At 35.3% G+C, this 14,432-nt stretch overlaps 3 protein-coding genes across 5 annotated transcripts; all 3 read right to left on the minus strand.

Annotated features, from left to right (window-relative positions):
* Positions 1–1,301: 1,301 nt before the first annotated feature.
* LOC111445886 lies at positions 1,302–3,851 on the minus strand. The gene is made up of 5 exons (XM_023084415.1): positions 3,528–3,851; positions 3,259–3,458; positions 2,991–3,024; positions 1,866–2,476; positions 1,302–1,664 (listed from the first exon to the last, which is right to left on the minus strand). The coding sequence occupies exons 1-5, from the start codon at positions 3,841–3,843 to the stop codon at positions 1,374–1,376; spliced, it is 1,452 nt and encodes a 483-aa protein (XP_022940183.1). The 5' UTR covers positions 3,844–3,851; the 3' UTR covers positions 1,302–1,373.
* Positions 3,852–4,853: 1,002 nt separating this feature from the next.
* LOC111445885 lies at positions 4,854–10,908 on the minus strand. 3 transcript variants are annotated; one of them, XM_023084412.1, is made up of 10 exons: positions 10,803–10,908; positions 10,264–10,471; positions 10,067–10,180; positions 9,431–9,553; positions 8,700–8,735; positions 8,544–8,661; positions 6,197–6,396; positions 6,069–6,102; positions 5,525–5,988; positions 4,854–5,304 (listed from the first exon to the last, which is right to left on the minus strand). In XM_023084412.1, exons 2-10 carry the CDS (start codon positions 10,387–10,389, stop codon positions 5,014–5,016), a joined length of 1,506 nt encoding a protein of 501 aa, XP_022940180.1. In that variant the 5' UTR covers positions 10,390–10,471; positions 10,803–10,908; the 3' UTR covers positions 4,854–5,013. The 3 variants fall into 3 exon arrangements, with proteins under 3 accessions (XP_022940180.1, XP_022940182.1, XP_022940181.1); XM_023084414.1 differs by lacking the exons at positions 10,264–10,471; positions 10,803–10,908 and having other exon boundaries at positions 5,378–5,988; positions 9,431–9,577; positions 10,099–10,182; XM_023084413.1 differs by lacking the exons at positions 8,544–8,661; positions 8,700–8,735; positions 9,431–9,553; ... (1 more) ...; positions 10,264–10,471; positions 10,803–10,908 and adding an exon at positions 6,491–6,936 and having other exon boundaries at positions 4,855–5,304; positions 5,378–5,988.
* Positions 10,909–12,574: 1,666 nt separating this feature from the next.
* LOC111445920 (heat stress transcription factor B-4-like) lies at positions 12,575–14,098 on the minus strand. Its single transcript, XM_023084471.1, has 2 exons — positions 13,670–14,098; positions 12,575–13,584 (listed from the first exon to the last, which is right to left on the minus strand). Exons 1-2 carry the CDS (start codon positions 13,916–13,918, stop codon positions 12,820–12,822), a joined length of 1,014 nt encoding a protein of 337 aa, XP_022940239.1. The 5' UTR covers positions 13,919–14,098; the 3' UTR covers positions 12,575–12,819.
* Between the last annotated feature and the right edge of the window lie 334 nt (positions 14,099–14,432).

The following is a 14,432-nucleotide window of genomic DNA, read 5'->3' on the forward strand; positions in this document are numbered from 1 at the left end:
TTATTCAACACACCAATCCTTCTAACTCATACCTTATCCCCCAAGTATGTCATAATTTATTGTTTTAAGGGAAAAAAAAAGACAAACTTCATTAATTTTTATCTTAAAATTTTAATAAAATGTCTCGTTTTTTTTTTTTAATTGATTGCAATATTTATCGCTCAATATATTTTTATTCGGTTAACTATTTGAAAAGGCAAAGTATTTTCATGTTAATCTAACTAATTATAAACCATAAATTTTAATTAGAAATTGTAATTCAACTTAATAAAAAATTGGAATTGGACCTTGTCGAGCAAGGAATTAGACGCTTGAACCCAACGCTACCTTTCCCTCTTAGGATATTAATGAATGAATGAATTCATATCCTAAGAGAGTATTAATTCATCCATTAATTAATATCCTAAGAGAGTAGGGTAGGGTTAAGGCGTCTAATTCCTTGCTCAGCAAGGTTCAATTTCAATTTTTTATTAAGTTGAATCACAAATTTTAATTAAAAATTCTAGAATAATAAATTTAATTTTTGTTTCATAAACCATTAATTTTAGGCATTTTTCATAAAATTTCACAGCTATAAATATAAATATAAGTATCATACACACTTTAAATATGTAACTATAATTTAATTTTACTACCCTTTGAATTATATGGTCAAGAAGTTTATTATTTTATATATTTTTATGAATACCGAAAGAGCTTATTTATGTACCATCGAGTTGAAGCAAAAAGTAAATATGAATAAGGAATTTAATAAATGTTTTATATTATTTTGTGATCCATATTTTAATATCTGATTAAGGAATAATTTTCCAGCTTAAATCCAGCCTAACACGGAGGGGACGCGGGAATTTTTTTCGTATTTAAAAATTTGAATGACCAAAAATTATAATTCCAACCGATTCGGTGGTTGAGCTTAATTAAAAGGGTGAAATTCAGAGTCAGAGACCAAAAAGATTTTTTTTATTTTTTTTATTTTTGTGAATCTTTTTTTTTAATTGTCCAAGTCCAACCAAACAACCAGATCCGATGCCGTGATGTTTGCAGGCTATTTTGAAGAAGCTACCTTCAATGTAGCCATTGGGTCAGTACCGCACCTAGTTCAACATTGTTGGGCTACAACTACAGCCTCAAAAAGCCTCAAAGGCCTCAAAGCCCCAAAAATATTTTTATTGTAATTCTTTACAATAACAAAGTCGACTATAAAATTATAATTCTTTACATCAAACAGATTTCTATGGACAATTGAATCAAAGTTATAATTTAACTTTAGTTTACCAATTTGTTTTTTTTTTTTTTTTTTTTTTTCCTTTTTTGGTACTTCCAAACTTTCTAATATTAACTTACAATCATGTTGTTCCATATGTTCATATGTTCTAGTAGTCGCCTTCGATATCATCTTCAAGAATTGGGTCTTCAACCTCGTCAGGTGCCTTTAATTTTCCTAAACGGGTCGAGTTAACATAGTTCAATGGAAAATGAGCTGCAAGTCCTGGAATAATCAGTCCAATGATCCTTGCTGCACTCATTAGCAAACTCTCGTAGTAGTCAAAACCCCACACTAATGGGGTTATGAAACTCCTTACGAGCTCCCACCATGCACTTAAATACTTGGGTATCACCCATAACAAAGAGAAGTAGTTCTTGTTTGGCTGCCCCTTCACAATCTGCACTCAAAAGAAAAAGAAAAAAATTAGGAATGGATCGATCTAACTACTCAAGTCCACTACTAGCAGAGATATTATCCATTTTAAAGCTTCACAATTTTAAAATAATTTTATTTTCTAAGAGAAGAATTAATTTTATTAAAAAAAAATTATAAGTTATTCAGTAAAAGAGAAGGATAGAAAAAGTAGGTTTGTTCTTACCCTCCCTTTGTAGAGGGTGTTGAAATAGATAGATCTACCGAAGTGTTTGTATTTGAAAATGACGCCATCAGAAGGAATTCTAGGCACCAAGTCACTCGAGTAAACATATCTGTAATACTTGAAGCCATATTGTTGGACACTGTTTACCATAAACTCAGCAAACCGTCGGTCGCCAACTCTGGGCTGGCCGTAGGTGTAAACGCCTTGCAACTTCTCCAATATTGGTGTCTCATCATGGAGGCTCAACAAAGTGACAAATAAGGTGGCCAATGCGCCGCCCAAACTATGGCCCGTGATGATGAATCTTGCCTTGGCGTTGGCTTTGGCAATGTCTCTGAGTTTTTGGCGGAGGGTGTAATATGCAAAGTCATGTTGGGGTTTGGTAAGCTCCTTGGGCCAGCCGGTGGCCTTTTGAAGGCCGAGGGCTTTCATGAAGCCGCTGTGGATGCGGCCTACGCCTTCGATGTCGTACCAAGAGAAGTCGGCGTCGACCTGCCAGTCGTATGTGTCGAGTGGAGAGGTGCCTCTGAATGCTATCACTATTATGTTTGGGTCGTCTGTGGCCGTGTTCTGAAACATGAAAGCTTGAGTCGTAGCTTTACCTTGAAAGTCTGGAAAATTTGACACACAAGTTACACAAAGTTTCCATTTTTAACTCTAAGGGTTGTTTTTAAAAATCGTTCAGACTGTATAAACATTCTTAATCAGACAATTTTCAAATTTCAATTTTTTTTTTAAATAAAGGAAATTAAAGGGAAAATTTAAGGTAAAATCTACGTTGAAGACAAATGTTGTCATTAAAAATTGACTTATTCAAAAGAGTTGCCAATTATAATTTCCAACGTGTTAGTCTTTCTTGTTGGGCAAATTTGCCAAATAAAGTTAAAAATTAGGCTTCGTTGATGTTATCTTGCACGAATCACACGACTCCATCCACTATTCATATTCCACACAGGCATTTGTCAATAATAAATATAAATATAAATATAAATAATCATAATTAATCAACGTGCAATTATTTAATATTGCTCCATTTGAAATTATTCAGGTTAAGACCCACTTAATTAATTATAAAAACAATGCTAATCTAATTATGACCACTTAATCACATGTTCAAAGTCTTACCATTCCAAAAATTGAAGAAACCGAGCAACTTCATCTGCAAGATGGAGAAGAATAATTAAATTTTTGTTTTATTCTTTCTTTTAATAAAAGTTTCACATTGAACTAATCATTCCTTAAATTAACATCGTTTCCTCGAACAAAGTACACTACAGAACTTTCTTTGAGACACATGAGACACTTTTGACTACACTTTTGAGACTAACAATTTCTTTGTTCGACACTTAAGATTCTATTGACATGATTAAATTAAGGGAGAACGAATGTGTACCTTCCAACGATCATTTACTACAGATTGGACAAAGGGTTTGGATTCATAGGCGATTTTGGCAGCCATTATAGTGAGACCACCATAGTATCTAAACGTGTCGTGGAGTGGTATGGAGGAGTCCAAATCAGTTCTCCAATCAGCAAATCCCACCACCGACGTGTAGTCCGATGAATCTTCATTAGGTTTCACCAATCCCTTTCCTACACAAACCTCAAACCCTAAATAAGAACTCAAAGAAACGGGTAAACATGATGGTTAGCCACACATACCTTTGAGAATTTTAGCTAAGAGGCCAAGAATGCCGCCGTTAAAGGAGATGAAGTTGAAGAGGTTAACGAGGAAGGAGTCTAGTTTGGCGAGAGGAGTGGCGGCCGCGGCGAGGATAATCTGCAGCAGGACGGAGATGAAGATGGACCATCGATCTGTGAAGTTGTTGTATGAATCTTCATTGCCTTCTGGACAATCGATGAATTTTGTTTTTCGAAGACCGAAGGGAAGTAGGAATAGAAACAGATCGAGAAGTTTAGCATCGTTGGGCTTCAGTATCATATAATTTTTGCTAAATTCACACTCTTTCCAAACCATTTTTCTCTTCTTTCAAATCAGAAATGGAAAGATGGTATGGTTTTTTTAAGGAAGGATAAGTTTAATTTATATAACATTTAATAACTTTTTAAATGGTTTTAAAGTATCGTTGACTTCATTCGGGTGCTGGTTAGAGCTATTAGAATCTTCCCATGGAGATAATTTTTGGAGTATTGATTTGACCATTTCCTCTCTCTCATATTATTGCTTTGAGGTCCAATTCACGAGAGTCGAGTTGAGTTAAGAAATATGGTATAGCATCTTTTTTAAGCGAGCCTCTTGGATCTCTGGTAAATCTCTGGTAAATCTCCGGTAAATTCCTATGATATAGTAAAAGGAGGATATTACAGAGAGCTAGATAAAGAGGCTATCACATTCGGTTGGGAGGAGATATCTTAGACTAACCGTAGACTTGTTAAATTTATGGGGCGAACGTATGAATTTGCTTTCTTAAACTAAATATATTAATTCTTTGAATTTTCTTTTAATACGTAGTCAATGTAAAATTTTTCCAGCTTAAATCCAACCTAACACGGAATACTTACAATATTTGAAAAATTGAATGACCCAAAATTAAAATTCCAACATAAATGGGTGGTTGAGAATGATTAAAGGGGTAAAATTCAGAGTCAGATTGAAAGCTCTCTTTTGGTTTTTTGAGGTTTTCTCCCACGTGCCGTGATCTGGACGCCCACGTGATCTTTGCAGGCTATTTTGAAGAAGCCACCGTGAATATCTTGTTGAAGATGAATATGAATTGGGTAATAAATATCTATTGGGTCCATCGTTTCCTATGAATATCCTTATCAATTTCATTGCTGACCTACTTTCAACCGGAAAAAGCCACTTGAATTTGGAATTCAATTTAAAGATGGCTGAGTTTCAGGTTGATTAATTAAAAAAAAAATATAAATTCATAAGTTACAAACACTATCTCCATTGTTACGACGGTTTTTGAAAAAGCTAAAAGTAAAGTCACATAATAGATAATATCGTGATATGATGGACGTTGTAATTCGTAACCCAATATAAAACTTTAAAAATACAACATTTTATTCCATATTTTTTACATTGAAGACACTTAGTTCAAATACCAAATTTATAATTTTATTTTATTGTAGTTACTTCCCAAACTTTCTTTTTAACTTATAATCATGTTCTCCATATCTTCTAGTCGTCGCTTTCAATATCATCTTCATGAATTGGGTCATCAACTTCATTGGATGCCGTTAATTTTCCCAAACGAGTCGAGTTAACATAATTCACTGGAAAATGAGCGGCGAATCCTGGAACAAGCAGTCCAACCAACCTTGCTCCAATCATTAACAAACTCTCGTAGTAATCAAAACCCCACACTAATGGGGTTATGAAACTCCTTATGATCTCCCACAATGCAGTTAAATACTTGGGTATCACCCATTGCAACGAGAAGTAGTTCTTGTTTGGCTGCTCCTTCACCATCTGCACCCAAAAAAATAACACATGAATATCATTCTGAAAAAAGAGGGCAAAGAAAAAGTTGGTTTGTTCTTACTCTCCCTCGGTACAAACTGTTGAAATAGATAGATCTACCAAAGTGTTTGTATTTGAAACCGATGCCACCATAAGGAATTCTAGGCACCAAATCACTCGAATAAACGTATCTGTAATATTTGAAGCCATAATTTTGGACAGTATTTACCATAAACTCAGCAAACTGTCGGTCGCCAACTCTGGGCTGGCCGTAGGTGTAAACACCTTGCAACTTCTTCAATATTGTTTTCTCCTCATGATAGCTCAACATAGTGACAAATAAGGTGGCCAATGCGCCGCCCAAACTATGGCCTGTGATGATAAATCTTGCCTTGTCGTTGGATTTGACAATATCTCTTAGTTTTTGGCGGAGGGTGTAATATGCAAAGTCATGTTGAGGTTTGGTAAGCTCCTTGGGCCATCCTGTGGCCTTCTGAAGGCCGAGGGCTTTCATGAAGCCGCTGTGGATGTGGCCTACGCCTTCAATATTGTACCAAGATAAGTCAGTGTCGACCTGCCAGTCGTATGTGTCGAATGGGGAGGTGCCTCTGAATGCTATCACTATTATGTTTGGATCGTTTGTGGCTGTGTTCTGAAACATGAAGGCTTGAGTTGTCGCTCTGTTCTGAAAGTCTGAAGAATTTGAAACAATTTTCAACTTTCACCTCCAAAAATTGAATTATAACCACATAATCACAAGTTCAAAGTCTTACCATTCCAGAAATCAAAGAAACCGAGAAATTTCATCTGCAAGAGGGAGAAAAGTAAATCAATTTTAGATTTTTTTTTTCTATTTCTTGTTCATAATATAGAATGAACAAGAATTGAAGTTATTGTCTACCTTCCAACGATCATTTACAACAGATTGAACAAAGGGTTCGGATTCATAGGCGATTTTGGCAGCCATCATAGTTAGGCCACCATAATATCTGAACTTATCGTGGGGTTGTATGGACAAGTCCAAGTCTCTTCTCCAATCAGTAAATCCCACCAACGATGTGTAGTACGGTGACTTTTTGTTAGGCTTCACTGGTGCTTTTCCTACGCAAAGACATTAAATATAGAAATGTAATAGTAAAGATAAGAAGTCAGAGAAATTAGTAAAGATGATGGTTAGCCATGCATGCAAAAATACCTTTAAAAATGTTAGATAAGAGGCCAAGAATGCCACCATTAAAGGAGATGAGGTTTAAGTACTTAACGAGAAAGGCGTCTAATTTGGCGAGACCAGGAGCAATAGCAATGAGGAAAAGCTGCAGTAGAATGTAGAAGAAGATAAAGACTCGATCTTTGAAGTTTTTGTATGAATCTTCATTACTCTCTGAACAATGTATGAACTTTGTTTTTTTGTAAGCAGTTGGATGTAGGAATAGAAGCAGATCGATCAGTTTCACGTTGTCGAGCTTTAGTATTAGAAAACTTTTACTAAACTTATGTTCTGTTGAATCCATTTCCTTTTTGTTTCAAACGAAAATGGAAAGACGATATGGTCGTTTTAGAAATGATATGTTAAGTTTGCAACCCAAAGTTTGATTTATATAACACAAAAATAGTTAAATTTGCTATTTTAGCCTTTACAGAGATTTTTTTAATAAAAAAATGGTTCTAAAGATTGACTTTATTTCTCGTTTCTCTTTTTTATTATGACTAGAAATGATGTATGAATGTGGTTGAAATTTATCAATTCAAACATTTACCCAAAAGTTTAAGACTTCTAATAAAGTCAAATTTATCATAAATTTTATTAACTTTTATCTTAAATTTTATTAAATTGCATCTTAAGTTTGGATAACTCTTATATTTTTATCTTATTAAAAACTGTTTGCAATTCGAACAATCACTTGAAAAAGTAAAGCATTTTCCTGTGTATTTAATAAATTTAAAAACATGTTTAAATATAATAGATAAAACTCCACAAAAAAAAAAAAGTGTTTGAACTTTTTCTTTTTTGAAATTTTTTAGTTTTAGAAGAGTTACTAAATAGTCGTGATAAATATTACAATTCCTATTAGTCTACTTTCTTTTTGAAAAAAAAAAAAAAACTTTGATGTGTTATGACCCTTTTCTCCCTCTTATTATTACTGCACGCAAGCTCTTCGCGTGAGAAACATGTAAAATGCTTTTTTTTTTAAATTGAATAATAAGCAAATAACTACCTTCTCCCTCTTATTCTTTCAAGGAAAAGACAGAAAAAAGAATAAAGAAAATGGAATTCTACGATAAACCTTGTCGGTTTCCAAGTATTAGATTCTTTTCCTCATCTTGAGTTTTCATCCGAGTTAATAAGTATCGAATTCAATTCCACTTAACTTACACATTAGATGAAAAATACGAAATAAAAAAGAGACCGAATAGGAGAATAGATAAGCTCAAGAACTTTTTTATTAACTTATTTGGTCTCTTACCAAATAAGAGACCAAATCTGTTATCCTAAGCTCTACAATCTAACAGATTTAAGCTTCAGACAAAAGATAAGAAAGAATGAAAGGAAAAGAAGTAGACCTAAGGGAAGGTTGTAGCTCAAGTTGTTAAGTTGTGCATTCCTTTCTTTGTGTTTTTCTCAAGTGGTAAAACTTCCTTAAAGGGAGACATGAGGATTGTTGGGTGGGAGTCCCGCATCGATCAATTAAGGGGATGATCATAAGTTTATAAGTAAGGAATACATTTTCATTGGTACGAGGCCTTTTAGAAAAACCAAAAGTAAAGTCACGAGAGCTTATGCTCAAAGTGAAAAATATCTTACGATTGTGGAGGTTTGTGATTATTAGGAAAGGAAATAGAGGAAAGAAGGTTTATGGGCGTTGTTGGAACTCAAGAAGCATCAAAAGAAAAGGGAAAGGTTGGAATTGGTTCCTGGGGGTGTTGAGTCGTTTTTATGTACAAATCCTATTTGTTAAGTATTCTGAAGTCACCCAACTAAGTTGTCAACCCCTTTGAATATTAAGTTCCTTCACCACCTAAAAAGGAGATGTGTGGCTGGTTGAAGCTTTGAAAAAGTAATACTATTTATTGTAAAAAGTTGTCTATCCCTTTGAATATTTAGAGGAAGACTTAACCTTTGGTGTCAAGTGTAAGATATCTAAATGAAACTTGACAAGAATATGGATAAAATGATAAAAAAAATAATAAAAAAAAAAAACAAACAAACAATAAATAAAAGATAAAAAAGATCAAAGATAAAAACAGACCTCTGATTTGACAATGAGCCGAGAATATGCAGTCCACAATCACTGCTGGATGGGCTTTTAGCATTGAGCGCAGCAGTGTATATTTTCCCATCTCTACCACCTCCCTTGAGGACATATTCATCGGGACCCATAGAAATTGCATCAATGATTAAAAATATGATATTTCTTAATAGTTTCCCATAAGCTCCACACCTAGAAAAGACAAGTCGACATACAACATATCACTCAAAATTTGACTAGTCGGAAGAAAACTTAATATGAGAGGAGTAGGATAGGAAAGTAGTCACTATTCATTGGTTATAAGTCATAAACAATTCAAAATTTTCATGAGCATTTAGAATTGAAACATAACTGCATCCTAAAACTTCTTGGATATATCAAAAAAGAAGTTGATGAACTTGATGCAGTTTCAGCAAGAACTTTTTTATAAGTACGATACTAGTTCTCACCTACTATCTAGAACTAATTCTCAAAATTTTCTTCACTGATTGTCACCGTGTCAAGTACACCAACTTTAGTAGATAAAACACATAAGGAATGATAATGATTAACACAGACATTTGTTTTTAGTTTTTTAATACCTAGTGTGCACATTTGGAATACTTATGCCTGTACACATTTGATATATCGCACATGGCATCTAAAGAGTAAAGACACTAAAATCCTAGAATGGAATGTAACCAAACCTTAAAAGTCAAGCTGCAGTAATTGCAAGAAAGTGCAATTCACAAAGTCAATTCAATTAAACAGCCAATTCAAGTACTTAACTAGCAAAGTTGAATAAATTAAAAACCAAAGATATCGTAAAACTAATTCATTCACCAAAGTGTAAAGCCCATCATCACAAAATTATATTATTAACGTTGAAGTTCAATAGAGTGCCGAACCTCGCAAGTACGATCCACAGAGGAAGAGATTATAATAGCATTGGATCCTCCATAGCCAACGACAATATCAGTAAACAGGGAAATTATGCCCAGTGAAACTATGCATACAAATGTTTTGCTTCCCTTTGCCATCCATCATCAAATACTCTGTTATAAACATGTATGAGAAAACTTTCAATTAGTGAATAATATCTAAGTAGACACACAGGTGCGACTGCAGGATGAAATTTTTTTATACGTTAGAAAGGACCAAACTATAACGCAGCCATCTTCAGAACCAGAAATTAGCAGGGAGTCGGATCATTCTCTAGTGAGATCCCACGTCGGTTGAAGAAGGGAACAAAACATTTTTTATATGGGTGTAAAAATATCTCCCTAGAAGACGTATTTTAAAATCGTGAGGCTGACAGCAATACGTAACAAGCAACTGCCCTATAATGAGCAAGCCATTTGCTAAGCAGTCTAACGCTCAAAGTGTGCAGCAACAACATGCCTGCTTATACTACAGCCAAGAATGTGCAACTGCCAACTAATATAATAAGAGGACAAATGTAGTTTTCCACAGTTAAGAAATCTCAGAAATTGATGCAAACATTATGTTACTTTTTTACTTTCAGAAAATAAATCAAACTTTACCTCCCACAAGTATATATCTCCAGAGAAACCACCACCAACGATATATGTAGCCTCATTGCAGGAAGCCAAGGCCATTGTTGGTTCAGCCGGGAAGCTATTAACTTCTACTTGAGGCTGCACGGAGAAAAATTAATTGAGCACACTATTGGGGAACAGACGATGGACTTTGTTACACTTACACTCACAATAACTAGTACCTTAATCCAAGACCAGCAGAGAATGGAGCCTGAGATGGCAGCAGGATCTCGTAGTTGAGAGCTTGCAAGAAACCTCTCACCAGCACAAACAAGACCATGTGCGGAAGAAGCGACCACTGGTACCATTGTGACTTGCAATTTCCTTAGAATATGCTAGATCTCCTCTTCTCAACAAGGATAAAAGGATCTCAACTACAATTTACACGTCCTGTTGTTTGAACAGATAGGTTTAGGACAACTAGGTGTCGAAACGAATCATTCGATCTCTATTTCCATTCAGACAGGTGTGCTTACTAAATAATCAACAGGTTAAAGAGCATAGACATAAGTTGAAGCATCGAGACATTAGGAATTGGATTTTACGCCAAAAACACCACAACGACAGTCCAATGTGCTTCAACGCCTATCAATGGTGAGCGGCACAGTGTTGTGCGTTCACAGTGGGATGCACAGAACACATTAATAAAAAATTCACATTCCATTCGAAGTGTCTCAACGAATCTAAGTAGACACAGAGAGAGAGAATGAAGATTACTTACTCGTTATCGAAAGAGGACTGCTGAGCGGGAGCGAGTATGAGCGCGGCAACGGCAACGTAGGAGAAAGAGAGGGAGATTGGGTTCACTGCGGTTTTATACCCATTCCTCTTCTCGTTGAATTTGAAAGATTTCACTTTCTTCAAAAATACTACAGAAAATAAAACAATATTTATCAAATAAACTTTTATGCCTTTTAAGTCTCATGCCAGACGTTTGTAAATAATATTATTTTTACTTTTTTTATTTTATCTCATTTTTACAAAAAGTAAAAATCTACCATAAAGTTATTTTTTAATAATATAACCTAAAAGTAACCATGAGAACAGTTTCATCTCATTTCGTGGTTGAAAGATTGAAGAAAGAGCCAACTTCTGGGCTTATAGAGTATTATTGGGCCAATAAAAGCGATGTGCGTGAATAATAGTCCATTGGTGCAGAGCCCAACGAAGAAAGGTAATAATGGGCCAGGGGCAAGGCCCACATACTTTTTTTTTTTTTTTTTGGTTCAATATCAGACGTCAACAAGAAGATAATTGAATTAAAACTATTTTAATGAGCCAAAAAGACGAAGATAATTACAAGAAAGCAAAACATAGATATATGATATATGACTGATGTGCGGTGGAATTTTCTTTTTATAGCTTTTTGACTCTATATTCTAAAGTGGGTCTAAAATAGTAAAAGAAAAAAAGAAATCTTGACTTAATTATATAAAATATATATATATAAAAAGCCAAAAATAACAAATGGGTATCTTCCTTTGATACCATGCATTTAATAATTTATTCATATAGAAATTACATGTATATAAAGTGAAGCATCAAACCAAAATTAAAAATTAACAGACAAGGGCTGTGTTTTAGCCTTCACGTGCACATCTAAGTCACGTGCGAGTCCCCCCCGTGAGAAAAGACAACGGCTTCAGGACCATAAACATTAAACAAAGGTATCATAGAGTTGTTTTGTTGTTATATGTTTATTATTATCATTGCACGACAAAGATATCCCAAGGTCTACAATAGTCCAAAGTTGTAGATAAATATATATATATATATATATATATATATATATATATATATATATATTTGTTAGTGTGGAGATAAAACTCTGGGTTTTACACAGCTGTGTTTTAAATTAAATTTTTTTTTTTTGTTGTGTGGGGAAATTAAATGTGCGCATGAAACACACATATTTATGAAACGGGAAGTGGAAGGGAAGAGAGGTGCAGAGTTATGCATTGGTCTGCCATGGTCAAACTTTTGGATTGATAGAAAGAAAAAAAAGTGAAAATATATTTATTTTTTTTTACCAGTAATGGAGTTTCTGCAGGAAGAGACAAAAGGGAAAGCATAAAAGAGAGTGGCATTTCGGCAAAGTGGGTTGGTTTATCTTCCAGTCAATCATCACTCTACCATACCTGGTTCGAACCCTAAAACCCTCCATTTCTCTTCTCATACTAAGCTTTTTATTTAATTTTTGAAGAACAGCATCAATGTTTGGGAATCGTTGATTATTAAAATATTTAATTCAATGTCCTTTTTTGAACATATTTAGTACTATTACTGGATCCAAATATTTTGAAAATATTTTGCGCTTCTTTCTGTGAAATGAAAAGCAAAAAATTTTCCATTTAAGAACCCTTTTCGTACTCCCCACATTAATGTTGCTGAAGTAATCCAGGTCAAACCCATTAAAACAAACACCCACAAGCAATGGAATACGGAAGAGAAGAGAAAAATGATGGAATTTGATTGAAAATAAAAACAAAAAATAAAGAAACTATTTCTTAATCGAGAGCTGTAGTGCAATAGTAATGGTTATGGGGAAAAGAGACAGCAATAGAATCGCCGAGGGTTATATACATACAACTTACATTACTATCACAAACAGCCATACCCACGCACACATCTTCTAAGAGAGACTAACAAAAATTCTCAAAAAAAAAAAGATGATAATTTTTTTTGTTTTTTTTTTTGTAAATTGAAGGAATTGGAGAATTAGAGAAGAGGAAGATGAACTAACAAGCGGAAGGGGGCATGAGATTGAGCCCTAAATCGTCTTTTTCCAGCACCAATCGAGCCTTGTTGTTCTCTTTAACGATATTATTAGAACCATATTCCGGATGCACCCGTTTCTTGGATTGAAGCGACACTCCAAAAAGCTTCGTTTTTGGCTCTTCTACAATTGTCACGAAGCTTTTTGATGAACCATTATTATTGTTTGGAGTGCCTGCCACGAAATGGGTTTGCCCGGAAACTTGTTTTGCATTTGTCGGATGGTACCCGAGAAGGTGGTGATTCGGCTGCCGTTGTCCCACCGGAAAGCCATCGGAAAGTAGAGAGGTTGAATATTGATATGAATTGCTTGGAGCGACGGGTTTGACGTGGTTTTGAACGAAATAAATGATGTCGTTGTAGAGCTTTTTCATGTGGGCTAATTCGGACATCAGCATGTTGTTGCTACGACGGAGACGCTCGTTGTCCTCCGACAGGGCAGTGACGGAGTTGTTGAAGTTGTTGTTGTTGTTGTTGGAGGAGAGCGGCGGCGAGTCACACCAATTGGGGTTGTCGTCGGAGTCGGACGGTGAGATGCTGACTCGAGCGGGGTAATGGTAGAAGCCAGCGTTGAGACCGAGTGGGGAATAAGATTGGTGGTGTTGGTTGACGGTGACTTGAGGCTGAGCGGTTTTTCGTCGATGGATCTCACATAACAAATGTTTCTCTCCTTTTCTGAAGAACTCGTTGGCGAATTCCCATCTGTCCGGCACAATTTTTCTAAAACCCTAAGAGAGAGAGAGAAAAAAAAAGGAGTTAAAAAAAAAAACATAAAATGGAGGAAATAAAATGGAGGAAGGTGGTTGAGCTTACATAGGTGTTGAGCTGTCGGACAAAGCTAGAGAAGTTGTTGTGCTTGAAATAGTTGGGGAGGAGATCTCTGGCGAATTCAGGAGGGCGCCAAACGACGAAGGTGGTGTCATCTTCGCCCCATGAGACAATATGGTCGGTGGTGGGATCGTCAACGAGCTGGTAAGTTTTAGTGAGAAAGGGAGCTGGGATGGCTTTGTGGGAGTCTAGAGAGAGCAAAACGCCTTCGCAATTATCAAGCATTAGAGCCATTTGGAATAATATGGGAAAGGAAGAGTCTTTTTGGGAGGGGAGGGGAGGGGAGGGGCTAGATAGCAGAGTTTGAAATGGAAGTGGAAATGGAAAGGGAGAGGAAAAAAAAAGAGGGATTTAGGATGGAAAAAACAAAGCGGAAGAAAGGAAAAGAAGTGTGTCGTGTGGTGGGTACCGTGCAGTTAGTTTTTTCATTTTATATTAACAATTTTGGTTTATTAATTTGGTTGTTTGGGTGTGAGAGAATATGTGTCTCTCTGTCTGTGTTGAACTGTGAAATAAGGGCCTTTCAAGACAAACCCGTGACATGTCCATCTCTCCTTGATCTCCTTTTTTATTTCTCTCTTTTGATTTGATTCTCTCTACATCTCTCTCTCTCTCTCTCTCTCTCTCTCTACTGACATTCATCCCTCCAGCACCCACTTAAGAATCACCCTCAATTCCTGACTCCAAAATTTTACAGTCAAAAGAGAAGAAAGGAGGAAAAAAAAAAAAAAAAAAAAAAAAAAAAAAA

The sequence above is a fragment of the Cucurbita moschata genome, unplaced genomic scaffold (assembly GCF_002738365.1).
Source record: "Cucurbita moschata cultivar Rifu unplaced genomic scaffold, Cmos_1.0 Cmo_Scf00008, whole genome shotgun sequence".
Classification (NCBI taxonomy): Eukaryota; Viridiplantae; Streptophyta; class Magnoliopsida; order Cucurbitales; family Cucurbitaceae; genus Cucurbita; species Cucurbita moschata.